This window comes from Akanthomyces muscarius, chromosome 4 (assembly GCF_028009165.1).
Source record: "Akanthomyces muscarius strain Ve6 chromosome 4, whole genome shotgun sequence".
Lineage (NCBI taxonomy): Eukaryota > Fungi > Ascomycota > Sordariomycetes > Hypocreales > Cordycipitaceae > Akanthomyces > Akanthomyces muscarius.
In genome coordinates, this window is record NC_079244.1 from 2,526,559 (window position 1) to 2,551,974 (window position 25,416).

Genomic DNA, 25,416 nt, shown 5'->3' on the forward strand with positions numbered 1-25,416 from the left:
GTGTGGTCCGTGGAGCGCACCTGAGGAGCAGCGCGCGCACGCAGTACCAGGACATGCTCTAACCATTCACGGACAGGCAGCACGGCAGGATCCTGGAGTGGCTGCTGTTCGGTGCGGGAACCTGTAATTGGAACCGTGTTGATTGGCGGCGCCACGGCGATGCTGGGATGGATTATGCCCACCATCCTGATGTCTGCTGGGCGTCCCATTCTTCCGAATCGAAAGCGCAGCGAGGCCGACTTTGTTCGCAGCAGCCCAGGTAACAGCAGAGTTTGATCAAGTTGTTCTCTCTGAACAAACGTCTATCCTTGGCAGAAGAGACGAGGCGAAATGACGAAAATGAAAACAGGCAGGAAAGGGTCGGAGATGCGGCGTCCGAGTCTCTGTTTGAGGCGGGACAATGTACCAGGCGGCCAGGGACCAGGAGAGTTGGCTGCCGCGTTGTGCTGGTGAGGTAAGGAGGCAGGAGCCAAGCAACAAGTGTTGCCAGGTAGCACATGGGTGGGTAGGTACGGAACTGTGCCTCCAAGGGCCAAGGCTTGCCTGCTGCCTGTCCGCCGCTCGCTGCCTGGAGCCCCAAGTAAAGTATTGCTTATACCTGTCCAACCGTCGAATAATGTCCCGATGTCAAGTGGCATGACTCTACTTTTCTTTTCCTACCTCTGTTTCTTCTTCCTTGTCTCGTAATAACTTGGAAACGCGGCAGACATGCAACAAGATACTGCTGGCGGAGCAGCCCCGTCAAGCCTGGCTGTTCACCTGTTGTCCTTCAGCGGCTGCTGGCGTCCTGACTGCCTGGGACAGGTGCAAGTACTCAGTACCTACCTAGGTAGGTAGGCAGGCCGTACCTTTTAGGCTGTAAGTAGCCCGCTCGACTGTACCAGTACTGATACTTGGTAATGTTAGCGCTATGGGCCCCCTCGGAAGAGAGATAAACAGAGCCTGATGAGTATCCACGTCGGCTGAATTCCTCCTCCTTGCAGGAGATACCTGTCGCACATGATAGTTTTGCGGCGTATCGAGGTACCTCCCAGCCAGCTAATTTCGCGCTTCTCACTCCGGCCCAGCAATTTAGCTTGCTCCCCTGGCCCGCGCAGCCAAGTCCGCTGCCGTTCAGGTGCAAATATTGGCTGATTTGTTGCTGGTGTCCCGTAATTCTTGTCTCTGGGTCGCAGAGAACCATCAATTACGAGTGTCTCCGTACCCAGTCACTCATCAGTCACCAGTTGCCCGTACTGGCTCCCACACCCACCTATCCGGTATTATTAGTATCATTATTACTGGTATCTGTGCTAGCATAAGGGGTTCGGTGGTTAGATATAGCATAGGCATTACGCCAGATCAGTCCGTCAGTGTCTGGTGCTGCAAGCTGAGACGGAACTCCTGTCTAGGAAGCGCAGCATAGGCCGGGTGTCTCTGGCCGCATGATGGATGACTGGACGGCTCAGACAAGCCATTCCACCGTGGCGATGAATCATGGGCGGTTTTTAGGGAGCTGAGACGGGGAGGCAAAAGGAACGACGCCGTTGGGATCGGGTGCACCAGTGCCAGTGTGCGAAGGATGTGCCCCGTACCATCGTCACTGAATGCTAGTAACATCGTACTGGTACTTACCCTCGTCGCTGCGTCACGCCCCTATTATTACGACTCCATCGAGCATCGCCTTGGACGTCCTTCATCAGCAGTCGACAGTGCAAACCCCGTTTCTTCGCCGCCTCGTCCAGTCAGGCCGCGGGCTCCACCGACACTGTCCATGTCGTGGGCCAGGTGACGTTTTCTTTGCACTCTGGCCGCTGTATCCTGAGTCCGGACGCGCTAGCAGGCCAGAGAACGAAGCTAACTGGTGCGGCGTGGTGGCACTCTGCAAGGTTGGTCAGAGAGACTGGAGATGTTCAAGTTGGCGGGTGCTGGCTGGTACAAGACCCTTTGCGTTTTTGCCCCAGACACGACTGCGGCGTACATGTACCTGTAACTGCCTGGTCCAATGCCAGGGCGCCAAAGCCCCGTTGGGGTGGAGCCTTGGACCCCCGAGCCCGCCCCCCTATCCTGCCACCTGCTGTACGTACCAGTGCTGCCAAAAAAAAGTCACTAATGCTGTCCTGCTGGGGGGCCAGTCCAAGCAAAGAATCCGAAAGGGTGCAGAGCGAAGTGACTGGGAGGCGTACCTGGGTACTTTGCGGCTGCCACGGTTCCTGTCCTACCGCAACTTTGGTACTTGTCTTCCCACACCCTGCCCACTATGTTTCATGTATCGTCCATTCCGTCCCGGGGCCCGTCCAGTGTCCACCTATGTACTTTGTGCCTAGCCGATACCAAGACAACTTGCACTGTGTGTGCTAGCCCACCTGGTTGTAGCTCAACCGAGACTGGTCTGGCGAAACAGGAAAGGTCCCAAGGAAGAAAAAAAAAAAAGGACGGCCCAGTTGCCCCAGTAGGCTGGTGCTTGGAGGGTTTTTCTGGGCAGGCAGGGCTCATCAGTGGCTCAATGACAGAGAGCAGGTGGGAGCCACGGAGCCACGGGGGAGCGTAGCCCAGCACCCAGCACCCAGTCAGCCAGTCAACAGTCGCCCTCCTTCTTCCATGCCAGGACCCCAACGGACCGCTGCCCTGCCCTGCTGCCCGCTGGCGACTCACCGGCTGTGCCGCCCGTAGCCTCCCATACATGATCCCGAGCCATCCTGATGCTCCCACACCTCTCGTCTTGCCTCTTCTCTTCATCCTTCAACCACTTCTCCTCCTCCCCCTCTATTCTTCCTCACGACGTATCGAAAGCCGCCGGATTCTCACTTGTCAATAACTCGTCACGAACTTGTCACCGTTCGTTGCGACCTCGAATTCCGGCCCTTTTCGTCTGAGCTTCGACCACTGGTGCTTCTAGCGTTTTGTTGCTGCTGGAACGCCTTCTACGCTCTGTCTATCTTCGATCCCGTGTTTGCGGACGCTCGTCTACCCAAAACCACCCTTACGCATTCGAATTTACCATTGTGTTAAAAAAACCCCTCTACGGCATTCTTTCTACCAGAGGTTAGTATTTTCAGCCCGTCAAAGCGATTTTTCGACGCCTTTTACAAGTCCGTCGCTGTTGATTCAACCTTGTTGTGCAATGTTTTGATGGCTTGTCTTTCGCCAACGCCACCGCGCGCGAACGAGTTGCATGGCCAGAAAGGGAATCGTTGCAAGGAACATGTTATTACAAAGTTCTCGACCATGTTAATGTGAAAGTTGTGTGGCTTGCCCTTAACTCACACCATGGCTTGTTCGGGTGGTTTCTCGCGTTGCTGCAACGTCGGGCCACGGCGGCTCATTGGAAAGCCGTACAATTTTTTCTTATAGCAAAGGCTGACTTGTCTTTACAGTGCTTGGTTTTATCATATGGTCTTACCCTGTTCTTTCTTTTTTACGACTCCGGTTTCTCCCCGTCAAAATCTTTCCATTGGCCGACTTTCACTTGCCCAAGTGTAAATCCGTCAACTTCTCCGATATACGACATCACGACTCGCCGCTCCCGTTCACACGTGCAGCAAATCTCGGATCATTGATGGCTGGACTGTCTTGCTAGACATTTCGCCTTTTTATCTTCCGTCCTTTCGTCAGCAACGACCAAACCCGTTAGGTGCTGAGACACACAACCAGTTAGCCGTGGATATCCGCGCTGCTGCGTCTCTGTACTAGAGTTATCTTCCGACCAAGGTCTTTGTGATCTTTGTCGGATTCTTCCTCACCGCCCATCATGCCCGGAGGCGTGTGTGCCGTCCTCGACTATGAGGTCGACATGATGGCCGAGTACGTTGCGGAGATGGCAACCCGTCTGGTCACCCCCGACGCCACCGTCTCTTCGCCCTTTCGCAAGTTTGTTACGCAGATTCTCACCTCGACGAGACTGCCTAGCACCACTATCCTTCTTGGCATGAACTATCTTGCTAAGCGAATCAACGCCATGAAAGGACAAGGAGGGCCCTACAAGGCATCGGAGGGCCAGGTCTGGCGCTACCTCACTGTTTCCCTTCTCTTGGGAAGCAAATTTCTCGACGACAACACCTTTCAGAATCGTTCCTGGTCCGAGGTCAGCGGCATCTCCGTCGCCGAGCTGAACTCTCTCGAGTTCGACTGGGTTCAGGCCATGCACTGGCGCCTCTATGTCAACCTCGACCTGAGCAAGGACTACCAGGCTTGGCTCGATAGCTGGCGCGACTACCAAGACATGAAGAAGCGTCAAGCTGCTCAGGCTTCTCGCGACAGACTTGTTTCGCAGGTCCCTGCCATTGATACGGAAATCTCGCGCTACAACAGCGCCCGCCAGTCACCCAACTCGCGCTACCTCCAAGCCCAGGCCGCCGAGTATGAGCGTTACCAGGCTCTCAAGGCTCAGCAGCAATACCAGGGTCGCGATGCTATCTGGCAGCAAAACCCATGGAGCGCTCCTCTCACCCCTCCCGACTCTGGTTATGGTACTCCAGACTATGTCATGTCTGCTACTTCCAGCAACGCGCGCTACAATGAGTGGTTCTCCAACGCTGCTACCCAGTACGCCAACCGCTACCCACAGCCTGGTGCGCCGAGCCAGTACTATGGAAGCCGTCAGACTCCCTACCCTGCCTACCCTTTCCACCATAATGGCTGGGAGCACGGCATGGGTGATTGCGGTTGTGCCGGCTGTGCTGGCTCCATGAAGCCCCCATCATATTTTGCCGCTCCTGGTTATGGCCAACCTGTCATGGGCTAAACCATTACCAGTGATTTCTTTTGTCATGACATCTACCCAGATTCTGTCACTCGTTACAACCATTTTATCATTCTTTTCTCGGTTCTACGGTATAAAAGGGTCAGGCTCATTGTGCTTTTACGACTACGATTTCTACACGGTCTTGCCGAGGACGACTTTTTCTCTCTTCAGATACCCCCGCCACGAAAAAAGTCAAGTTATTCTCGCAAGTTGTTTTTACTGGAGCATTTTCCACGGCTTTTTCTTCTTTTCCTTGCGCCGGAGGAGCTTGTTTTCACAATTCTGCTCCGCACAGCTCAAAAATTCTGCTGGCCCCAGTTGAGGGTGCCTCGCACACATTTCTGGCGCATCTCGTTTTTACGGTACTCGTTCATAATGGAATCTTTGGCGCACTTCGGCATTACGGCTATTTCTTATTTGCATGGGCCTCGACATCTGCGATAGATTTGGCTCAACATTTTTCCACAGCATACCTGCTTTTGACGAATTACCTGTATGGAATCCTTCACTGTGGGTTTGCATCGCATTGTTATGCTTTTATTTTTATTTTTTTAGTTCTTCTTTCGTTACACTGCGCTTCACGGATTGGATTGGCGTTTTCAACTTTTGGGCTTTTCGAATTTCTTTCGAGCCATCAACAAAGCTTCGATCGTTATCGGCATTGCATCGTGTTTCGCATGCTCGGGAGCATTGCCATTGTTGCTTGCATCTTCGCGAGCTATTTGCATAGCAAGCCTGCTGCGAAACAAGATGTTAAATCGAATGGCATCAGTACATATTTACACAACCCGAAGCTGGGTATAACGGCGGGCAGTTGCCGCCGACAAAAAAAGGCTTGGGATATTACGAGACGTTATGCATTGCTTCCAGCGGGTTACATGGAGACTTTTGAGTCGAATTGTTTTTTATTGGTTTTGTATGGCAATTCTTTGCATGGTACGTTGGCAGAGTGTTTTGGTACTCTTTTTGGCGTAAAGCTGTTTGAGAAGAGCCCTTTTTCTTGTTCATGAACCCTTTTTTTTTTTCACTTTTTTTTTCTAGAAAGCTTTGGCCAACGGCCGGCATTAGTAGAAAGAGGACATTATGGATTGTCTAAGCTTAATGAGGATTCATCGAGGGCTAGCAGTTGATGCTGCGACCCGACTTTCTTTCAAACAGCCAACTATTTGTTGACAGGGATACTGCTTAGGTCCAGTCAAGGGTTTGACGCACAAAAGTGTTTATAGATTAGAATCCTGTTGCATACAAAAATGGAGTTGCATCTTTACATGTCGCTATACCCTGGAAAGTGTCTCCCGCTCCTTAATCAGACAGGGCAATAAAATTACCAATATTCTTGACGCATTCTCTGCGATTCTCATGATAATCGTGTTAGTACTTTGACAAGTTGAATGGTGCGTCGGCTAAACAGCGGGGCAATTTGCCTAGCACTCGGCCTCTCAAGCTGTCAAGATCACATGAACATGACATTTACGACTGAAGATCCCCATCGAAGGCCCTTATTGAAGACCATTGAGATACCACAGAGGCCAGAAATACCAAATAAGAAGAAACAGCGAGACAAGATCGGCCGGTATTAAGCACAAACATGTCTGGCCGATTCGTGTCTGGCGGCACAATCGGCGCCGGCGACACAGAGACTGTCGACGACGGCTCTGCAGCTCCCGCGCCGGCCAGAGCGGCCAGCAAGTTGGCCGAATGGGAAAAGGTGCAGCAACAGCTCGAGGCCGACCGGCAGCGGCGCCACGACGCGCGCGTCAAGGCGGCTTCGGGTGAGGAGCGCAGCCTGTACGATGTGCTGCAGGCCAACAAGGCGGCCAAGGAAGCCGCCGCGGCGGAGGCGTCGAAGCTGACGAACCAGTTCCGGGCGCTGGACGACGACGAGGTGGAGTTTCTGGACGAGGTGGCGGCCCGGCAGCGGCAGGCCGAGGAGAGCGTGCGGCGGGAGACGGAGGAAGGACTCAAGGCGTTTCGGGCGGCGACGCGCAAGAAGGTCGAGAAGGAGGGAGTCGGGATAGATGGAGAGGGGCAGGGGGAGGAAGAGGAGTGGGGGACGAGGAAGAGAAAGAGACGGACGGAGAGGGATGCTGGATTAGGCGTCGCGAAGAGGAAAGTGAGCGTTGGAGAGGAGGGGAAGAAGACGAAGGACGAAAAGAAGAATGAGGATGGTAATGAAGGGAAGAAGCAGGCGGAGCCAGTAAAGAAGACGGAGAAGAATGAGGATGAAGAGAAACCGAAGAAGACGGCGCTAGCATTGGTTGATTATGGCTCGGATAGCGATGAATGATGGCTGGATAATTGGCGTTGTGGAGTTTCCTCATTTACTGTGTATTTGTACATCTCACGGAGTTGTCGATACTTACCCTTTTATACTTGTGGTCTCATTCATCGAATATATTCACCGTCTCAAAATCACAGTTGGGCCGGTATACACAAGTCAAAAGTGCGCTCTTTTTATCTAACCAGTGTATATGGAGAGTGTGATGATGGTGATGGGTAATATACATGAACATGTTTCGATCTCCCTCTCAAAACGAGGCGATGCTCTTTAATCGTACAACAAGAAAACTGCCCTCCGCTATGTTATGCCTACTCGTCGTCCACATTGCCCACGTTCGGACGCATGGGCTTGTCGGTCCAGGCCTTGACGCCCCAGCGCCACAGGCCGCGCATGCTGCCCTTGATGAAGCCCTCAATGTCCTCTTCCGGGACGACTACCTCGCGCGCGCGCGCCTCGTCCTCGGGCTGCATCTCAAACCGTCGCATGCGCTGCGTGATGCGGTCATCCACGGTCATCGGGCTCGCCCAGATCCTCTCCTTGGGCGGGCGGGCCTTTTCCTCGGGCGTGCGGGTGTCGTCATCCGGCTTGGGGGCCTCCTCGGGCATCCAGACGGACTTCTGCCAGTTGCGCTCCTCGTGCTTCAGGAGGCGCTGCTGCTCAATCTCTTGATTCTCGTCGGCCCCTTGCCAGTCGCGCGACGCAGCAAAGCACACGGCGGCGACCTCGCGGCCAATGTCGTCGGCGAGGGCGCGGCGGTTCAGGAACCACCCCAGGCGCACAAAGGTGTGGCGGAAGCCGAGACGATGCGGGAACTGCACGGCTGTGGAGGGCTGGAACTGGTTGGGGATGGTGCTGCTGAGGGACGCAGCCTCGTAGTCTTCGGGTTTGTTGTAGGGCACCGGTTGCGGCGGGCGCTTGGGCTTCTCGTCCTTTTTCTTTTCCTCCTTGTTCTCTTCTTCTGGCTCAGCAGTAGCAGCAGCATCGCCGTCCGTCTGGGTATCAGGTATCGTGACTGGCTCAGGGCTCTCGATTACAGGCGCCGGCGGGGGATCCAAGGGCCCCAGCCAACCCTCGTGCAAGCCGCGCATGTACTCCTTCCAGGCGTGGCGGCCAAAGACGACGTCGCCGTGGACGCCCTCGTACTTGGGCAGCTCGAGGCGCGTGCGGAGGTCCTCGACCACGCTCTCGCCCGTCGCGGGGAGCTCCTCGCCGGGGCGCTCCACGGAACGCCTCGTCCGCCGAATCTTCTCCGCGACGGCGGCGCGTACGTCACCCTGCTGGCGGCCCTGCACAAACTCCCAGTCGATGCCCGACGCAGCAAAGATGGGCTTGGCGTACTCGATGAAGTGGTCCTGGGCGGCGCGCAGGCCGTCGCCGGGCGGCGCCTCGATGTAGATGGTGAGCCGGCGCGGGAGCTGGTTGGCGGCGCCAATGGGCTCGCGGGCGAGGGGCGCGACGACGCGGCGCCACTTCTCGGTCGCGCGCGTCTTTTCCCTGCGGTCGTAGATGATGGCGCCCGAGATCGTACCACAGACGGCCCAGAAGATGAGCCAATTGCGCGAAGGCAGCTTCTTGGGCAGGTTCGGCAGGCCCATCATGCGCAGCGCCGGGTTGCCGACCGGCTTGACGGGGACGGCAGGGGCCGGGACGGCGGCCGCGCCGACGGGAATGGCGGCGGGTGGTTTCGCGGGGTCCGCCATCTCGTATCTGGGACGTTTTGAGTGAATGTTGTTCGGTCGGTCGGTCGACGGTGGTTTGGGAGGGCTGTCCGGGAGACTGAGTGACCCTTTTGCAAAAAAATAGCTGCGATAAGCATCGATAAGCTAGCCGCAAATTACCGCGGTTCAGCCGACTTACAGTGCCGGGCCGACGGCACACATTGCTACACAGATCCAGGTTGGATCATGAAATTTTGGGCATTGGTAGCGTATTCAGCCTACTGCAGCCGTGAACCATTTCTCGAGGCTTTACTGGTTGTTGGGGGATGAAGGTTGGGGTATACAGAAAGGCTCCAACAGGAGCATCATGAACTCCAGCTGCATATACTGGACCAAAGCGTCAAATAGATGGCACATTTTACCAACCTTGAGTTGTAGTGAAAGCCACGTAGCATGCACTTCAGCAGCACACCACCAAAAGAGTGTCCTAGACAACCACTGATTTCGACTGCTGGGCTGCCCCTGAACGACCTCATTCGTTAGCACTAGAACTGGGGGCACAGCATGGCTCCTGGATCAGTAGCGCAAAGCTCAGGATTGGCTTCTAACCGGATTGCACTTTACGCTGCCATCTTCAATTCACGAGGTAGGACAATGAATGTTTGCTACCGTATGCGTCAGTCCTCGTAAAAGCAAGCAACTAACTTGACCCAAGAGGATCCTACCGGCAAGCGCCCCCCCAATTCCTAGCCAGAGTCCTCCGCTGTTTGCCCCGCCCTGCTCGACCCTCCCCTGAACTAATAACTGACCGCCATCGCACGCGCGAGCCAGACCTCGCCTCTTACTTGGACAAGCTGCGGACGACTGCATCTCTCTGCGGTCCCTCTCGTTTCCCGTCGATTCCACCATCTGCACGGTCCCGTTCTTGCAACGAGTTAGCTTGACTCTTTCGCCATACGGCAGCTTTTGTTACCTCTACTTGATCTGCTCCCGCCAGCCGCCGCCCAACCGCTCGTCCCCCCCTTGGGCCCCGCGTTTCGCATCTCACATTTTGGGTTGCACCTTGAGCTGTCCTCTGACGCGAGCTTTGCGGTGCTTCGCTCCCTTGTTCTTGGCGAATTTTTAGCTCCAGATCAATCTCCGATAAATTACCAGGCAAGATGGACAACAACGGCAATAACAATAACCGCCTGCACCTCAACTTTGGCAACGACAGGCTGCCTATGCCCAACGACCGCACATACCCCACGACGCCCTCGACTTTTCCACAGCCCGTGTTTCCCCCGTCAGCCGCTGGACAGCAGGCCCCGACAATGCAGCAGCAAGCTGCGTATGGTGCCGCCGGCTATGCCCCTCAGGGCTACTTTTCTCAGGGCCAGTACCAGCAGCAGCAGCCCCCGCTGCCGCAACAACCTCAATACCCTGCCCAGCCCGCTGGCTACGATTACAACAGCATGCCCGCTCCTGGCGGCGCCCAGTACCAGCAGCAGCCTCGTTCCAACACACCCGGAAACGACCCCAACACCGGCCTTGCTCACCAGTTCTCCCACCAGAACCTAGGTGGTGCCGCTCGACAGGCCCCCTATGCGCCGCGCTCCGTTGCCCAGGGCCAGCGCCCCCGAACGGCTGGTGGCAGCTCTCAGCAACCCGCCTACAGCAGCTACTCTAACGTTCCGCTGCCCACGCAGAGTGGCCCCGCGCCGGTCGAGTTCCAGTCCGTCCCCGAAAGAAACCCCGACAAGTTTGGAAGCAATGCCAACAGCAATCAGAAGAAGTGCTCCCAGCTTGCCGCCGATTTCTTCAAGGATAGCGTCAAGAGAGCCCGCGAGCGCAACCAAAGGTAGGCTTTTCTGGTGGATGCCTCGAAGAGGGATATAGAGTTAACTATTAGACAGACAGAGTGAACTGGAAGTCAAACTTCAAGATCCTGCCCAGAATGCCGCTAGGAAAGAGCAGCTCTGGTCCACCGCCGGCCGAAAAGAAGGACAGTACCTACGTTTCCTGCGTACAAAGGACAAGCCCGAGAACTATACCACAGTCAAGATCATCGGCAAGGGTGCCTTTGGTGAGGTCAAGCTGGTGCAGAAGAAGGGCGATGGTAAGGTCTACGCCATGAAGTCTTTGATCAAGACCGAAATGTTTAAGAAGGACCAGCTCGCCCACGTGCGCTCAGAACGCGATATTCTCGCCGAGTCTGACAGCCCGTGGGTCGTCAAGCTGTACACCACATTCCAGGATACCTACTTTTTGTACATGCTTATGGAGTTCTTGCCTGGTGGTGACTTGATGACTATGCTCATCAAGTACGAGATCTTTTCCGAGGACATTACTCGTTTCTACATTGCCGAGATTGTCCTCGCCATTGAGGCTGTTCACAAGCTTGGATTCATCCATCGGTGCGTACCACGATGCTCCAGACTCGTCCCCCATGCTAATCCTGTGTAGTGATATCAAGCCCGACAACATTCTGCTGGACCGCGGCGGCCACGTCAAGCTGACCGATTTTGGTCTGTCCACTGGATTCCACCGTCTGCACGACAACAACTACTACCAGCAGCTGCTGCAAGGCCGCTCAAATAAGCCTAGAGACCGCAATTCGGTTGCCATTGACCAGATTAACCTGACAGTCAGCAACCGGTCCCAGATCAACGACTGGAGACGGTCGCGACGTCTGATGGCCTACTCTACCGTTGGTACCCCCGACTACATTGCCCCAGAGATCTTTACGGGCCACGGCTACACATTCGATTGCGATTGGTGGTCGCTGGGAACCATCATGTTCGAGTGCCTGGTCGGCTGGCCTCCGTTCTGCGCCGAGGACAGCCACGATACCTATCGCAAGATTGTCAACTGGAGACAGACTCTGTACTTTCCTGACGACATTACTCTGGGTGTTGAAGCCGAGAACCTCATTCGAAGGTGTGTAGCGCATTTGACATTACATTAACCCAAGCTGACGATCCGCAGCATGGTTTGCAACACCGAGAACCGTCTCGGACGTGGTGGTGCTCACGAGCTCAAGAACCACGCCTTTTTCCGTGGCGTCGACTTTGACGGACTCCGCCGCATCCGCGCGCCGTTCGAGCCTCGCCTCACTTCCAACATTGATACCACCTACTTCCCTACCGACGAGATTGACCAGACTGACAACGCCACTGTCCTCAAGGCGCAGGCTCTGCAGCAGAATGGCAACCGTCCGGTCGAGGAGTCTCCTGAGATGAGCTTGCCGTTCATTGGTTACACCTTTAAGCGATTCGATAACAACTTCCGCTAAGGCTGTACATGTGCGTGTATATAGAGGATTAGATTCCGACATTTGGGAAACAATGAAGAAGAAAGTAAACGGGTTTATAGCTGCCTGAGATGCATTGATTGTGGGAGAAGTTTTTTTTATCTAGTAGTGCCATTTGCATCAGTTTCTGTGTCTACAGGGGCGCAGTGTGCTTTCAAGGTCCTAGCATTGGTCAGCGGGAGGTAGCTATTTAGCCGTCATTGTGATAGGTGAATCAGTGATTTGAGCACGAATATACGAGTACTGGTCAAGTTTGACAAGCCAATTTTATATGATTGCGGATACAGGCCGCATGTCATTAAGCTTCTGAATAATTTGTACACACAGAGTCCCAACGCCGAATCCATTGCCAAATGCAAAAGTGTAGTGTCCCGATTTCGCCATAACCTTTGAAAACAAAAACAGCAACCAATTCCACATGTCTGTGTATCCTCTTCACCTAGAGGCCAGGCCCGGCGCCGCATTGAACCGCGCCTCTCTCTCCGTCATGAACATGACCTGGACCCAAAACTCCCTCGAGTCCGGGTCCCAGAAGCAAAACTGCTTGTCCTCGCGCTTGTCGAGCTCCCTGGCCGGAATCTTGAAGCCGACCGTCTCGTACGGCTCCGCCGCGACGAGCAGATACTGGTAGTTCTTGTCCGGGTCCTCGACGCGCTGCGTAAACGCATTCATCACCTGCCACTTGGGGCTCGTCTCGGGCGTGGCCTCGGGGTACTGCAGCTGGAACAGCAGCCCTTGCTGCCGCGAGCTGGGGTCGCGCACCTTGGTGATCTTGTACCCCGGGCGGCCAATCTTGACCATGTTGCGCCGCGAGCTGTGGATGCCGGCCGCGACGGACGCGGGCAGGCCGGTCGCCGGGTCGATGCCGGCGGCGGCGGCCTTGCCCTCGCGCTGCTCGCGGGCGGCGCGCCGCGCGAGGTTGGTCTGGTGCTTCTTGCCCTGCGTGTGCGCGAGGTAGGAGCCGTCGTTCTGGTGCACCGTCAGGCACAGGCGGCACTCGAACGTGCCGACGTGGTTCTTGAAGAAGTAGGGGTCCTTGTCGAGGTCAATCGTCTCGAGGGCGAGCTTGCGCAGGCGCTCGCGGCGGTCGGCGTTGGTGGCCGAGTGCGAGGCGACGCCGCCGCCGCCAAACTTGGAGCCGGCTCGATTTTGGTAGTCCATGGCGAGGACGGGGTTCTGAGATATGAGGGCTGTATATGGGACTGTCGAAGGGGTCGCTCGGGGGTGCGCGCGCGTGGGAAGGGAAAGTTGATGGATGGCGAAATTGGAGGTTTATATTTGGCGTTGGAAAAGTTGACGCCGGCGAGGCTGATGTGGGGCCTGCTGGTTGCCTGATGTCTTGTAGAGAACAAAGCGGCCTGGGCTGCTAGGAAATCTATGGGAACAGGAATGGAATCAAGAAAAATAATTCGAGGTATCATACTGAGTCAGTGAAGCTGCCTACAATTTGATCAGTATTTCACATGGTGTTGGAAGGTGCTTCCATCCCAGAGTGCTGGTGAGCTTCGCGACTTTTACACTTACGCAGGGACGCCAATAATCGCTGAAAATGCATGCAAAACAGGAACCGAGGTTGCCAATTTTTACCCCACGAAAATCTAAGCAAATTGTCTATTTAAATCAAACAAGATAGTTAAAGGAAGAGGAAAAGGAAAAAGAAACCACTGTTTGCAATATGCAGCGTATAGTAAATAACTCGTATCTGAGATGTGCCGCAGGAGAAGAAACCTGCTAACTTCATGAGCTCAAAGCTCCAGTGTGTCGGTAAAAGTCTCTTTTTCCCCGACTAGGATAGCATACGCAGTTTCGGCGTATGTTCTCATCCTGATGGTATGGTTGGGTAGGAAAGGGTTAGTGTCAGTTCCCCGACAAATCCAGTAAAGGTTGATAATGGCAAACAAAGCATGATGGCTGTAAGAACCCCATTTCTGAATCTCAATCACCGCTGCACTTTGATGGTTGCTTGCGGCACGCGCAGCTAGAACGAAACCGCCAACCTCCAGAACACGAATCAGAGCAGACGCGGCTTCGACAAGATTTCCACGCCGGAAGAGTGCCATACCGAAACCAAAGTAGCCACTTTGGAGTCCAAATTTGAGAGCTCTCTGCCCGGACTTTTTGTAAGTCTTGTCAATCTGCTTTAGTAGTAGGCGCGCTCGGGTCGTATCCAAGGGCCCCGGGCGGGCCACAAGTTCACTCAAGCTCTGTAGATTAGCTTGTCGCTGTCGCATGTCGGTCTTGGTCGTCGTCTTTTTCATCTCGCACAAGTAGCAATCGCAAGAAAAGTCCCAGTTGGCAAATTTCTGTTGAGTTGACTCATAAGTCTCCGCTGGGCTCAATGGGCGATAGAGCACCCGGAGCTCAGTGCTGGCGGGAATGTCCTCGCTCGCACGGATGATCATCATGTCGCCAATAAAGGATCGACAGCAATTGGCGACGCAAGAATGGTTCATGTACGAAGCCGTGCACCATATGCCATTGGGGGCAAGCATCAATTCTTCTCCAACTTCCTTTTGCTGCCCGCGCAGCGCGTCCTTCATATTGTCGAGTGTTGTTGGAGCGGAGGCAGAGTTCAGCGCAATGATTTGCGCGACGAGATAGCTAGTTTCTCATTAGTAAGAGCATCAGATGAAGACAAAGGACGGATGAACGTACGTATCAACTACCGGCTTGAAATCAACCTGCAAACCCTGCGGCAGAACGGCGTAGTTGCCGTGATGCATTTCCAGAAATGAAGCGGCCGTTTCGGGCTCGTGGTAGAGCTTCTGAATGATTCGCGTCAGGTTTAGAATTTGGCCACCTATCAACGCCTTCATTGCGTGAGAATCCAGGAGAAGAATATTCTGATGCTCTTTTGTGCCGCCATCTGTATCAGTAAAGCTGTAGGAAAAAGCCTTCTCGCAGATTAAGAGCTCGCCCGCAACAACTGGTTTAGTTGTGAACAAGCCACGACCCTTTCCAGGTGATTGTCGGATCTCAACGATCTTTGAAAAAGTGGCACAGTCGACAAGTCGATCTTCGTTCTTGGATTGCTGCTGCATGTCTTTCCATTCGTAGATGCCATCGTTGCATTCTCTCAACCGGGCGATTGTCTTGGCGATCTCGAACTGCACGTCTTTGTTGCTGGGGTACAAGGCACGCAGCTTCTGAAGCTTGGACAAGCATTCATCAAATTTTCGTAGCTGGTACAAGCAGATGGCCTCCCGGAAAAGGCCTTTCTCAGTTGGCTGCAGCCTCGAATTCATTGCAACTGCGTCATTGAATGCCGCAGCAGGCCTTCCAAGTCGAAGGTTGACAAGAGAACGGTTGATGTACGAGATCTGAGCATCAGTGGCGGTTTCAGAACACTCGATTGCCTGTGTATATCTGTAATGATTGTTAATCTTCAGACACCTCAGAAAATGACAAAAGTCATGTTTACAGTTCCAGGGCGCTGCCCCATTCCTTCTTGTTGAAGTGGTTGTTACCTTCCAAACGTGATCCGGCACTATCAAGCTCAATAATACGGGGCATCCAGGCTAAAGGAATACGCTCGTCATCTCCATGAAGCCAAATAACGTTGCTGACATGGTCTACTCGTAGAACATAGGCACCATCCGCGGTTTGCTTGAAGTAGGGTTCCTTCAACAGCAAGACCATTCCTTGCTTCAGTAGCTGCTGAGAAGGAATCACATTCTCCTCTGGCTGATGATACATCTGTACAAGAATCGGGGTTTCGCGTTCATCTTCTGCAACCACCAGCAGTGCAGTCAATCGGCAAGCCTCAGTGCAATGACGCAACAGTATCTTGAGGCCGAGATGATGCGTTTCCAATGTCATTTCGGAAATGAAGATCGGTTTGAGCTCATCACTGGGACGGGCACAGGGTAGATAACGGGCTGGGAGATGTGCGGTTGAGCTCGTGGAAGCAGCACTTCTCTTGGCCTCCATGTGAGCAAAGAGCGGCGTGAAAAAGGCCGTAATCTCTGCTCGGGTGGGATAAAGCAAAACTTTCTTGCCTGAATTTTGCTTGGATTTGAGATGTGATTCCCTCGCCTGCTGTAATAGATCCCTCAAGATCGTATTGTCGGCAACATCCTGGGAGTCCATTGCGGCGAGCGGAGCAAACTCTCAACGGAGCGAAATCTCGCAAAGAGCAGAGCAAATAGCTGACATCTGAAGATTAAGCAAAAAAGAAGCCAAGGTGTTGGGTTTACATTAACAAGTAATCTGCCCGTTTGTCTTGGTGAATGCTGGTGAGCGTTTGCAGTTCCGCTACCTAGTGAATCTCCCCGCCCGCCCCCGTTTGCGAATACCTGTTGCTAATGAAGAGAAGGGCCGCTCAGAGTTTATGCAATTGCAGTTCCATTTCAAGAGCTGGAACATTAATTCAAGATGGAGTGTATTTGAAATGCACAATCCTAGGCAGTGTCTACCTGCACCAAGGCTGCATACTTGGCGAGGAAGCCATGTACGACGGAAACAAACCGATCAAGCTCTGACTGCGGCGTCCCGAGAAGCAACGCGTAAAAACCACGCCAAGTAACCCAAAAACCGTTTTCTAGTAGATGAAACCAAAATAAGTCTTTGAGCTCGTCGATCTCTGCCACGTCCAACGCATCAGCAATGGTTCGCGGCCCGTGTGCCACGAAGTGACTAGTCGCAACGGACCCGGTACCTGTGAAACAAAGCTTGGTACCCTTGCTTGCCTCGTTGAGCCTTGCAAGTAGATCATCTCCCGTCTTCGTGAAAGACTCTGCTACTTCTGGGGGATATACCTTGGTGAGCCCAGCATAGCCGCAGTGGGTGACAAAGGTGTTGTTGTTGAAGGTGCCTGAATGGGCAACTGATCCCTTTACCCGCGGATCGTATACAGCCATGATGTCCTCGCAGCCGCCGAAAGCACCAAATGCGACGCCGCCACCCAGGTATTTACCAAATGTCTTCAAGTCTGGTTTGAGGCCATGCACGGCCGACAGGCCTGCACCCGAAATGCGCGAAGTCATGACTTCATCCACGATAAAGATGACTCCGGCCTAAAATCTGTTAGAAAATATACCAAGTCAAAAATCACCGATAGCGCAAATACTAACCTCTTTCGCAGCTTTTTCCACGCCAGTCAGAAACTCTTTTGTGCCGCAGATACAGCCACCGGATCCCTGCATAGCTTCCAGGATGACTGCAGCGACTCCCTCGCTCTCGATTGCCCTGATGGCGCCTTGGAGGTCGTTATACTTGGCAACAATCCAGTCGGCCTTGTCTACATTGTTGGCCGCGACTTTGCCATCCTTGAAGCCAAACACGGCGCCGTGGTAGCCACCACCGAACGCCACCACCTTACTCTTCCCTGTATAGAGTTTCGCAGCAGCGAGGGCGTGGAGGTTGGCTTCCGTGCCGGAATTTGTCAAGCGAATGCGCTCGAGACCGAATCGGTCGCACAAGGCCCTAGCAAAGAGTTGCTCCTGGGCTGTCGTTGCGCCGACATTGAGACCGACATTCTGGATGACATTTTGAAGAGCCGCGAGAATGTCTGGGTTAGAGTGACCATATAAGCCGGCCGTGAACTCGGCCGTCAGGTCAGTGTACCTTGGCAGTTCTCGTTAGCAGAACAAGCCTTGCCAGCGTATTGGCTACATACGTATCGCCATCTTCAGAGATAAGCTGGTAGTCTTTGCCAGATTTCATACAGAGAGGAAAGGGGCTCGTGTGGAGCACAGTCCTCGTGTTGCCGCCGGGAAATGTTTTGACAGCTTCGTCATGGAGAGCTTTGGACCTGGGGTTGCGCGCGACGAAGCTTTTGACGGCTGCGTCGAGAGCAGCTTGTAGGGATAAAGATCTAGAAGACATGATTCACAGATTGGAAGTAACAAGGTACATGGGATAGTATTGTTGTTGATTCAGAGAGCTATGTCGTGTAAGCTGGGTGTTGTGGACAGCAGGTAGCAACCGGTAAGAGAGCTGAACAAGGAGCATATGCGGAGGCAAAAAGCGCAGAGCCTGATACTTATACACTTGAGTTCTCGACAAGTACCCCGCGGATTTGGATACAGCTGTTCCGATTACGCAATATTAATCAGCGTTGTATGAGGCTTCGCTGGCTGCCAGCTCCGGTCTCCGGCCTCGGCGGGGTGGGTAGCGGTAGACGGGGGTGGAGACCGGCTGGGCAGGGATGATACGAAGATCACTGAATATTTGCGATTGCAGTCACGCATTTCATTCAGTGAAGCCTTTAATGACGACAGGAAAAATGTCTCGCGTTGGCTTGTAGTTGTATGAGCGGCGGTGGTGGGGGTGCGTCGAGCTTAGGCGAAGGAGAGGGACGCATGCTGGCCGCCACCTAATAAAACGTGAGGCCTCTTACAAAACTCGGCGAGATCAGGTTTATGATTGTAATTTTGAAATTACATGGAATGCAGAAAGGAGAGGTCCATGCTTTTCACCATACAAAATCCGGCTGTTCTCTACGTTCAATCACACTGAGGGCGGTGTGATTGGCTATGGGCAGAAACATTGGCGGGGTTCCCGATTAGGCTCTGTACAGTGCTGCTTTCGCATCCATCAGCTCAAAGCTCTTGGTAGAGATTGGCGCTTTATAGCCGAAAAGGCCTGAGAATTACAGAACAATTAATGCATAGTTCTTGTCTAAGCTCTGGAAACAATGTAAATAGTTTGTTTTACTGAAACCACTCAAAAATGGAGCACTATTTAGTACAAGGTGCTTGAGGTCCCTTGTCCAGTGCGAGAAAAGCAGCGCCATGCCGTGCCTGATTTGGCTTATCGCTGCCGCCCACTTAATTTTTTTTCTGCCATCCACCAAACGGTCAAGAAAGTCGACTTCTCGACGAACAATCATAGTTAACAAACCCGACTGTATACAAAATGGCGGGCTCAATTAACAAACCGAAGAGTATGTTACCATTTAGTCCCAATATATTCGCGCAAGAAAGAAACCAGAACCTAACCAAAACTAGAGCCCAGCTCGAAGCGCGGCACCTCGCGCCTTCGCCACAAGATCGCAAAGTCCTCCCTCGCCAAGCAGCGAAAAGATCGCAAGCTGGCGAGAAAGAACCCCGAATGGCGATCCAAGTTGAAAAAGGACCCGGGTATCCCCAATCTGTTCCCGTACAAGGAGAAGCTTCTGCAAGAGATCGAAGAGAACCGCATGAAGAAGCTGCAGGAGGCTCAGCGCCGCAAAGAAATGGCCAAGGCCGCAAGCACAGGCGTCGCTGCGCAGGCCGAGGCCGATGATGAGGAGGCCATGGAGGATATCGAGGGTGAAGGGGAAGACGAAGACTTCATGGACGACGATGACGAGGTTGGCGACGAGTCCAACCCCATGGCGGCCCTCATTGCCAGCGCCCGCCGCGCCGCCGCCAAGTACGACAAGGACCTTGCCGACGACGACATGGTCGACGACGATGAAGAGGACGAGGATGACATGGACACCAATGAGATGTCGGTCGGCCAAGCCTCCTCCCGCAAGACATACGACAAGGTCTTCAAAAAGGTCATCGACGAGGCCGACGTCGTGCTGTATGTGCTCGACGCCCGCGACCCCGAGGGCACCCGCTCGCGCGAGGTCGAGCGCAACATCATGGCCAGCGCCGCCTCGAGCGGCAAGCGCCTGATCCTCATCCTCAACAAGATTGACCTGGTCCCGCCCAAGGTGCTGCGCGACTGGCTCGTGTACCTGCGGCGGTACTTCCCCACGCTGCCGCTGCGCGCGTCCGGCGCCGCGGCCAACGCGCACACCTTTAACCACCGCGACCTCTCGGTGCAGAACACGTCGGCGACGCTCTTCAAGGCCCTCAAGAGCTTCGCCGCCAGCCGCGACCTCAAGCGCGCCGTCTCCGTCGGCGTCATCGGCTACCCCAACGTCGGCAAGAGCTCCGTCATCAACGCCCTGCTCGGCCGCCTGAGCGGCAAGGCGCCCAGCTCGTCGCGGGCCTGCCCCGCGGGCGCCGAGGCCGGCGTCACCACCAGCATCCGCGCCGTCAAGATCGACAGCAAGCTGACGCTGCTCGACTCGCCCGGCGTCGTCTTCCCCTCGTCCTCGTCGGTCCAGTCGGCCGGCCTCGTCAACCTCAAGAACGCCGCCGAGGCCCACGCCCACCTCGTCCTGCTCAACGCCGTGCCCCCCAAGCAGATTGACGACCCCGTCCCCGCCGTCAACCTCCTCCTGCGCCGTCTCTCCGCCTCCCCCGACCTCCTGCAGAAGCTCACCGACGTCTACGACATCCCCGCCCTGCTGCCCAGCCGCCTCGACGGCGACGTCTCCACCGACTTCCTCGTCCAGGTCGCCCGCAAGCGCGGCCGCCTCGGCCGCGGCGGCATCCCCAACCTCAACGCCGCCGCCATGACCGTCGTCACCGACTGGCGCGACGGCCGCATCCAGGGCTGGGTCGAGGCTCCCGTCCTCGCCGTCGACTCCGGCAAGAAGTCGGCCGCCAAGAAGACCGCTGCTAAGAAGACCGGCGGCGAGGAGGCGGCCGTCGCCGACCAGAAGCACATCGTCACGGAATGGGCCGCCGAGTTCAAGCTCGAGGGCCTGTGGGGTGACGACGGCGCTGCTGTCGCAGACGACGATGCCATGGAGCAGTAAGAAAGAGAAAAGAAATACATCTTGTGGAACGACATGAATTATAGAGAAAAAGTCTTTTTCCGTCACATTGGGTTTATATCATCTTTTTTTCACATACAGAGTTTGGCGTTTATGGGGCACTTGATACTTGCAAAATAAAAAAGACAGAAGGGGCATGTAGCTATTCCAAGTGTTATGAATACAAAAGCTTTTTCTATTATGTACATGCATGTGAAGCAGTTGACAACACTCCGTGTAAATGCTATTGTAGTCTATACGAGCCCTATTTCTTTTCCCGTACCATTCACGCACTAATCAACTCCATCTTGACACCACGCTTGCCGGTCTTGTCGTCCTTTTCGTCATGGACTCTAACCTTGACCTTTTGGAACAACTCGACCTTGAGCTCGCGGCTGCCCGTCGTCGTGAGCGTAAACGTCTCGGCGTCAAATTCGCTCTCGGGCTCGGGCTCCGCCAGGTCGCGCAGGCGAATCAGGCCCTCGATGCCGAAGCGCGGCACCAGCACGACGAGACCGTTGCTGAAGATGCGCATGACAAAGGCATCCTCCTCGGCGACGCGGCCCTTGAGCGCCTGACCGACGTAGTAGGCGATGGAGGCGCGGCCGGCCATCTGCGCGTTGCGGTGGCGCACGTTGATGTTCTTGCAGACGGCCTCGAGGCGCCCGCGGCTGCGCACCGTCGGGTGCACGGCCTCGTAGCCAATGGCCGCGGCGAGCTGCCTGTGAGCGAGTAGGTCGGCGTATCGGCGGATGGGCGACGTGAAGTGCGTGTAAATCTCTGAGGCAAGGCCGTAGTGGCGGAACTCGGGGTAAGACTGCGTGCCGGAGCAAAAGTACTCGGCGCTCATCATGCAGCGCGTGGCCATTATGCGGACGAGGGTGTTGAAAAAGGGCTCGGCCGGGTCGGTGCACGCGTCCAGGGAATCGGCGAGCGTCTTGCTGGTGTCGGTGCGCAGCTCGAGGTTGCGCTTCACACGCAGCTGCTCAGCGAGCTCGTCAAAGTTGGTCTTGGGCGGCGCAGCGTGGCGACGGAGAATGGCCGTCTGTGGGAACGCCTCGTAAATTTTGGCAGCGACTGAAATGTTGGCAAACAGCATGAATTCTTCGACGAGCGAGTTCGTGTCGAGGAGCTCCTTCGTCTTGACATCGATGGGATCAGACGTTTCAGACTCCATCTGCACCTTGACTTCAGGAGAAGACAGGCTGAGCGCACCCGCGTCCATGCGCTTCTTCTTAAGGCGACGAGATAGCGCAAGCAGCATGCGCATGCCTTGCGTGAGCTCGTCCTGCTGGGAGGCATCGTCAATGCGAAGCTGCGCCTGTTCGTAGCTAAAAGCTTCACGAGACTTGATGACCGACTTTGTGAAGCGCACATTGACGATATCAGCGTCGTCATTGAGCTCCCAGAGAACGGAAAAGGCGTAGCGCTCGACATACGGCTTGAGCGAGCAGAGGTCGGTACCAAGCAGCGGCGGCAACATGTCGATACGCTTGTCGACAAGATAGACGGTGGTGCCGCGCACGCTGGCTTCAGCATCCATGGCATTGGCGGGCTTGACAAAGTGGGAAACATCAGCAATGTGTACACCGACTTCGTAGTTGCCGTTGGGAAGCTTGCGTGCATGCAGAGCATCGTCAATATCTTGACAGCCGACAGGATCGATACTGCAGATAAGCAGCCCGCGCAAGTCTTCACGGTCCCTCCAACCAGCGTCTTCAGTGCTGCCGGGTACGCGCCAGTCATGGCCTTCCTTAGGCAGGCAGTCGAGGACGGTCTTGGGGAAGGGACGGTACTGCACATCCCATTCGAGAAGCAGAGCCTCAGTCTCAGCGGCCTTGGTTTCCAGTTCACCGAGTGATCGCACAAAGTGGCCGACCGGGTGTCTCGAGTCGCGGTCCCAGGCATCAATTGTCACCAGCAGCCGCTTGCCTAGAAGCTCAGATACCTGTCGCGTGCGCAGGCGAATCTTGGGAATCTTCTTGTCCATAGGAATGAGGAAGACACTGTCCAGCTTGCGGCCCTGGCTCGAGCCCTTGCTGGCGGATGAGGGGTCAATGTGACCAACGTATTGACGCCAGTTGCGCTTGATGACGCCGACAACCTTGGCTGTAGGCTGGGGATGGCTTTCTGAGCCGCTTTTGTGTGTTCGTTTGACTTGCTCCTGCAGCGCCTTCTTCTCCCGATCCGAGACAAAGTCTTGCTGCTCTGCATCGGCATCCTCGTTCTTTGTTACTGTATCCTCCTCAATGATTTTCGTCGACGGCTGTTTCCACTGATCCTGCGGCAGAAGCTCCACAACGACAAGATCACCATCGACAGCCCTGTTGATGTTTTCTCTCCCAAGGATGATGAGTGGCTTGGCAAAGGCCGGCACTTTGATGGATCCTTCGAGATAGTTGTATGGCGAGACGTTGAAAATGCCTTGGTGCATGAGACCGGCCTTGACGCCAGTCATCATGCGTGATACGGTAAAGTATTCAGGGTACAATGGTTGGAACCCCTTGTTGATATCTTCGCGTGCTTGGTTTTGCGATTCGGGAATCAAGTCTAGCAGGTTCTCGCCATCTGCGAGGCTGCCAATGTAGTCCCTGAGTGTGACTGCTTCGACGCCTTCTTTTTTTGCTTTGCGGATATTATCTCGGTCGTCAGTAAGCATGACGACGGCGGGCGCTGTCCCTTGGCCGACTTGCGCCGCGAGATGCTCGCTGTACCACTTGACTGCCTGGCGCACAGCGCGATCATTTCTGTCGTTTACCGACTCATTGGTTTCTCTTTGCACGTATGTCTCTACACGAAAGTCGTTGAAGAAGACGTAGAAGCGCTTGTCCTCGCTCTTGGTAAGCGATATCAATCGATTGTACAGAGGCAAAGAGCGGTTTCGAAGCTCTTCCAGAACGGTCTGCAGGACGACGACGTCGTAAAAGGCAGAGCTCTGCTCAAATAAATCCATGCCATTCAGAAGTGCGTTGGTGTCCGGTACTAGGTAATGTCCGCGCGGGAAAGTCTTGGTGCCCCCAGGCTTATCAGACAGGACAAACGGTTGAGCTATTCGGTCAGCTGGCTGAGTCAAAGTATCGAGAATATTCAAGGAATAGTTTACCTTGGCCAGAAGCATTGCGAGGAGCAAACTCCAGGCATGCTTTACATAGCTGCGACGAGCAGGGAATGTCTGTTCTGAGGTAGACCTCTCTCACAATCTTTTGGACCTTGCCACTGCGGGTGGACCGGACATATGTTTTGCTAGAAATGTTGGAGGCCAAAGGCCCAGCTTCGTGGGTCCTCTTGAGACTTGTCATTGTTCCCCTTTTCAACTTTTCGCCCTGTAGATGAATTTGGCGGGTCGGGCGGCGACTATGTGTGAAGTTGTCTTGCGGCAGAGTTCTCAAGTAGGTTTGCCTGGATGCGCCTAGCAGGCGAATCAAAAAGCTACACACCGGCTTATCGATTAGCGCATTGCCAACGCATACGTGCAGAAACGCAACCCAAAAGGTGGGCAGACCGGGCTGAGCACTTGCCTGGAAAGGTCTAGGGAGATCTATAATCAGGAAGTGATTTTTTCGTTCGAAATCTAATTTTCTCCAGCTATCTACATTATCCGAAGGCATGTTGAGACTTTCGATTCTATTCACGGTCACGTGGACAATCACGTGCAGCAATTCTGTGTGCGGGTGCGATGTTGTACAGGTGATTAAGACATAAACTTATCAGCTGCGATAGAATAATTGCCGTTGGGATTTGGCATTTGAGCTTCAATGGCGTGTGAAATCTGCTCGCGACACTTCCCAGTGGTGATCAAGGCCGGCAGTACATGCGCTCGGCCTACGCAAACCTGAGCAGACTACCGGGCTCCGGAAGGAAAAGGAACATAATTTTCGATAATATCGAAATATGTATTTTCATTCTAAAAAGATTTTTAGGACTATAAATAGGTCCTGTAAATGCTCGCAAGGTTATGTGTTTACTGGATACCCGGTCAGCCACCGTTTCATCTTTCGGCTGACTTTCGGCTCGTTTGACCGTAGCGTCTAAAATTTCCTGACAGTTTTACTTAAATTATACTATGTAGCTGATACTGGCTGCGCTTTTGCGAGCGAAATACGAAGAGCGGCTTTTCCCCCCGATGGCATTGCCTCTGGGGCCGGCGAGCAGAACGAGGAAGAATGACAAGAGCGCTGTCTACACTTCACGTTGCTCGGAATTCCACATGGAACACTGCAGTAATGCTATTGCAAAGATGTCCGACATTAAGACTTGCTCGACTTTTTGTATAATTTTAAAACTGTGCCTTGACAGTGGTCCGGTTCCTCAACGCTGGGATAGCAATACTTTTTGAAGACACCTTTCCAGAAAAGACCAGTCTCGAGGAGGCTGATATACTGAAAATAAATAAAAAGACGCTTGTATCAGCAAGTCGAAAATAGTGATAAGGGATCGCACACTTAGACCATAGCATGTGAAGCATGAGACCCAATGGGACAAGGACTTGGCATCCCTGGCCGAGGTCTGCAGAGTTCGTCGTGCATTGGCCCTCATCCGGGACCTACCCGGAAGGGGTTTTCCTCGTAGATCACACGACATGTAATATCTGGGCGACTTTCGGGCCCTGCGCATAGCTCCGCGGTAATTTGCTCTCGATGTTGGTAGAGAGTGAGAGAGTAAAATACGGGGGAAATCGGCATCACAAGCACTACGGCTGGCATTATTTGGAAGGTATGCTGTGAGATATATAGGTATATACTGTCTCTCGAAATTTTGCCAATAAGCATAATACCGTCCTTAATCAAGCCATACGGAGCATCTTCATCGCGCGGGTTTACCCCTACTCTACTCCCAGATCTGTCTCGTAAAGACGGACCTCAAGTCCAGGCCCGGTCCCGGTTA

At 54.2% G+C, this 25,416-nt stretch overlaps 10 protein-coding genes across 11 annotated transcripts; 5 read left to right on the forward strand and 5 right to left on the reverse strand.

Moving 5' to 3' along the window:
• Positions 1-1,888: 1,888 nt before the first annotated feature.
• On the forward strand, positions 1,889-3,559 carry LMH87_011514 (uncharacterized protein; the record flags this gene model as incomplete). The annotated part of the gene is made up of 3 exons (XM_056200667.1): positions 1,889-1,968; positions 2,879-3,024; positions 3,357-3,559. The coding sequence occupies 3 exons, from the start codon at positions 1,889-1,891 to the stop codon at positions 3,557-3,559; spliced, it is 429 nt and encodes a 142-aa protein (XP_056052493.1).
• Positions 3,560-3,730: 171 nt separating this feature from the next.
• LMH87_011515 (uncharacterized protein) lies at positions 3,731-4,723 on the forward strand (the record flags this gene model as incomplete). Of its 2 annotated transcripts, XM_056200668.1 has the most annotated exons (2): positions 3,731-4,101; positions 4,169-4,205. In XM_056200668.1, 2 exons carry the CDS (start codon positions 3,731-3,733, stop codon positions 4,203-4,205), a joined length of 408 nt encoding a protein of 135 aa, XP_056052494.1. The 2 variants fall into 2 exon arrangements, with proteins under 2 accessions (XP_056052494.1, XP_056052495.1); XM_056200669.1 differs by having other exon boundaries at positions 3,731-4,723.
• Positions 4,724-6,311: 1,588 nt separating this feature from the next.
• On the forward strand, positions 6,312-7,010 carry LMH87_011516 (uncharacterized protein; the record flags this gene model as incomplete). The annotated part of the gene is made up of 1 exon (XM_056200670.1): positions 6,312-7,010. The coding sequence occupies one exon, from the start codon at positions 6,312-6,314 to the stop codon at positions 7,008-7,010; it is 699 nt and encodes a 232-aa protein (XP_056052496.1).
• A 302-nt stretch (positions 7,011-7,312) lies between these two features.
• Positions 7,313-8,704, reverse strand: LMH87_011517 (uncharacterized protein; the record flags this gene model as incomplete). Its single annotated transcript, XM_056200671.1, has 1 exon — positions 7,313-8,704. The coding sequence occupies one exon, from the start codon at positions 8,702-8,704 to the stop codon at positions 7,313-7,315; it is 1,392 nt and encodes a 463-aa protein (XP_056052497.1).
• A 1,118-nt stretch (positions 8,705-9,822) lies between these two features.
• On the forward strand, positions 9,823-11,936 carry LMH87_011518 (uncharacterized protein; the record flags this gene model as incomplete). Its single annotated transcript, XM_056200672.1, has 4 exons — positions 9,823-10,502; positions 10,558-11,058; positions 11,108-11,581; positions 11,630-11,936. The coding sequence occupies 4 exons, from the start codon at positions 9,823-9,825 to the stop codon at positions 11,934-11,936; spliced, it is 1,962 nt and encodes a 653-aa protein (XP_056052498.1).
• A 453-nt stretch (positions 11,937-12,389) lies between these two features.
• On the reverse strand, positions 12,390-13,115 carry LMH87_011519 (uncharacterized protein; the record flags this gene model as incomplete). Its single annotated transcript, XM_056200674.1, has 1 exon — positions 12,390-13,115. The coding sequence occupies one exon, from the start codon at positions 13,113-13,115 to the stop codon at positions 12,390-12,392; it is 726 nt and encodes a 241-aa protein (XP_056052499.1).
• A 584-nt stretch (positions 13,116-13,699) lies between these two features.
• Positions 13,700-15,650, reverse strand: LMH87_011520 (uncharacterized protein; the record flags this gene model as incomplete). Its single annotated transcript, XM_056200675.1, has 3 exons — positions 13,700-14,555; positions 14,610-15,320; positions 15,376-15,650. 3 exons carry the CDS (start codon positions 15,648-15,650, stop codon positions 13,700-13,702), a joined length of 1,842 nt encoding a protein of 613 aa, XP_056052500.1.
• Positions 15,651-16,354: 704 nt separating this feature from the next.
• On the reverse strand, positions 16,355-17,780 carry LMH87_011521 (uncharacterized protein; the record flags this gene model as incomplete). Its single annotated transcript, XM_056200676.1, has 3 exons — positions 16,355-16,969; positions 17,027-17,519; positions 17,572-17,780. The coding sequence occupies 3 exons, from the start codon at positions 17,778-17,780 to the stop codon at positions 16,355-16,357; spliced, it is 1,317 nt and encodes a 438-aa protein (XP_056052501.1).
• A 1,032-nt stretch (positions 17,781-18,812) lies between these two features.
• Positions 18,813-20,535, forward strand: LMH87_011522 (uncharacterized protein; the record flags this gene model as incomplete). The annotated part of the gene is made up of 2 exons (XM_056200677.1): positions 18,813-18,840; positions 18,905-20,535. 2 exons carry the CDS (start codon positions 18,813-18,815, stop codon positions 20,533-20,535), a joined length of 1,659 nt encoding a protein of 552 aa, XP_056052502.1.
• Positions 20,536-20,818: 283 nt separating this feature from the next.
• LMH87_011523 (uncharacterized protein) lies at positions 20,819-23,831 on the reverse strand (the record flags this gene model as incomplete). The annotated part of the gene is made up of 2 exons (XM_056200678.1): positions 20,819-23,580; positions 23,636-23,831. 2 exons carry the CDS (start codon positions 23,829-23,831, stop codon positions 20,819-20,821), a joined length of 2,958 nt encoding a protein of 985 aa, XP_056052503.1.
• Between the last annotated feature and the right edge of the window lie 1,585 nt (positions 23,832-25,416).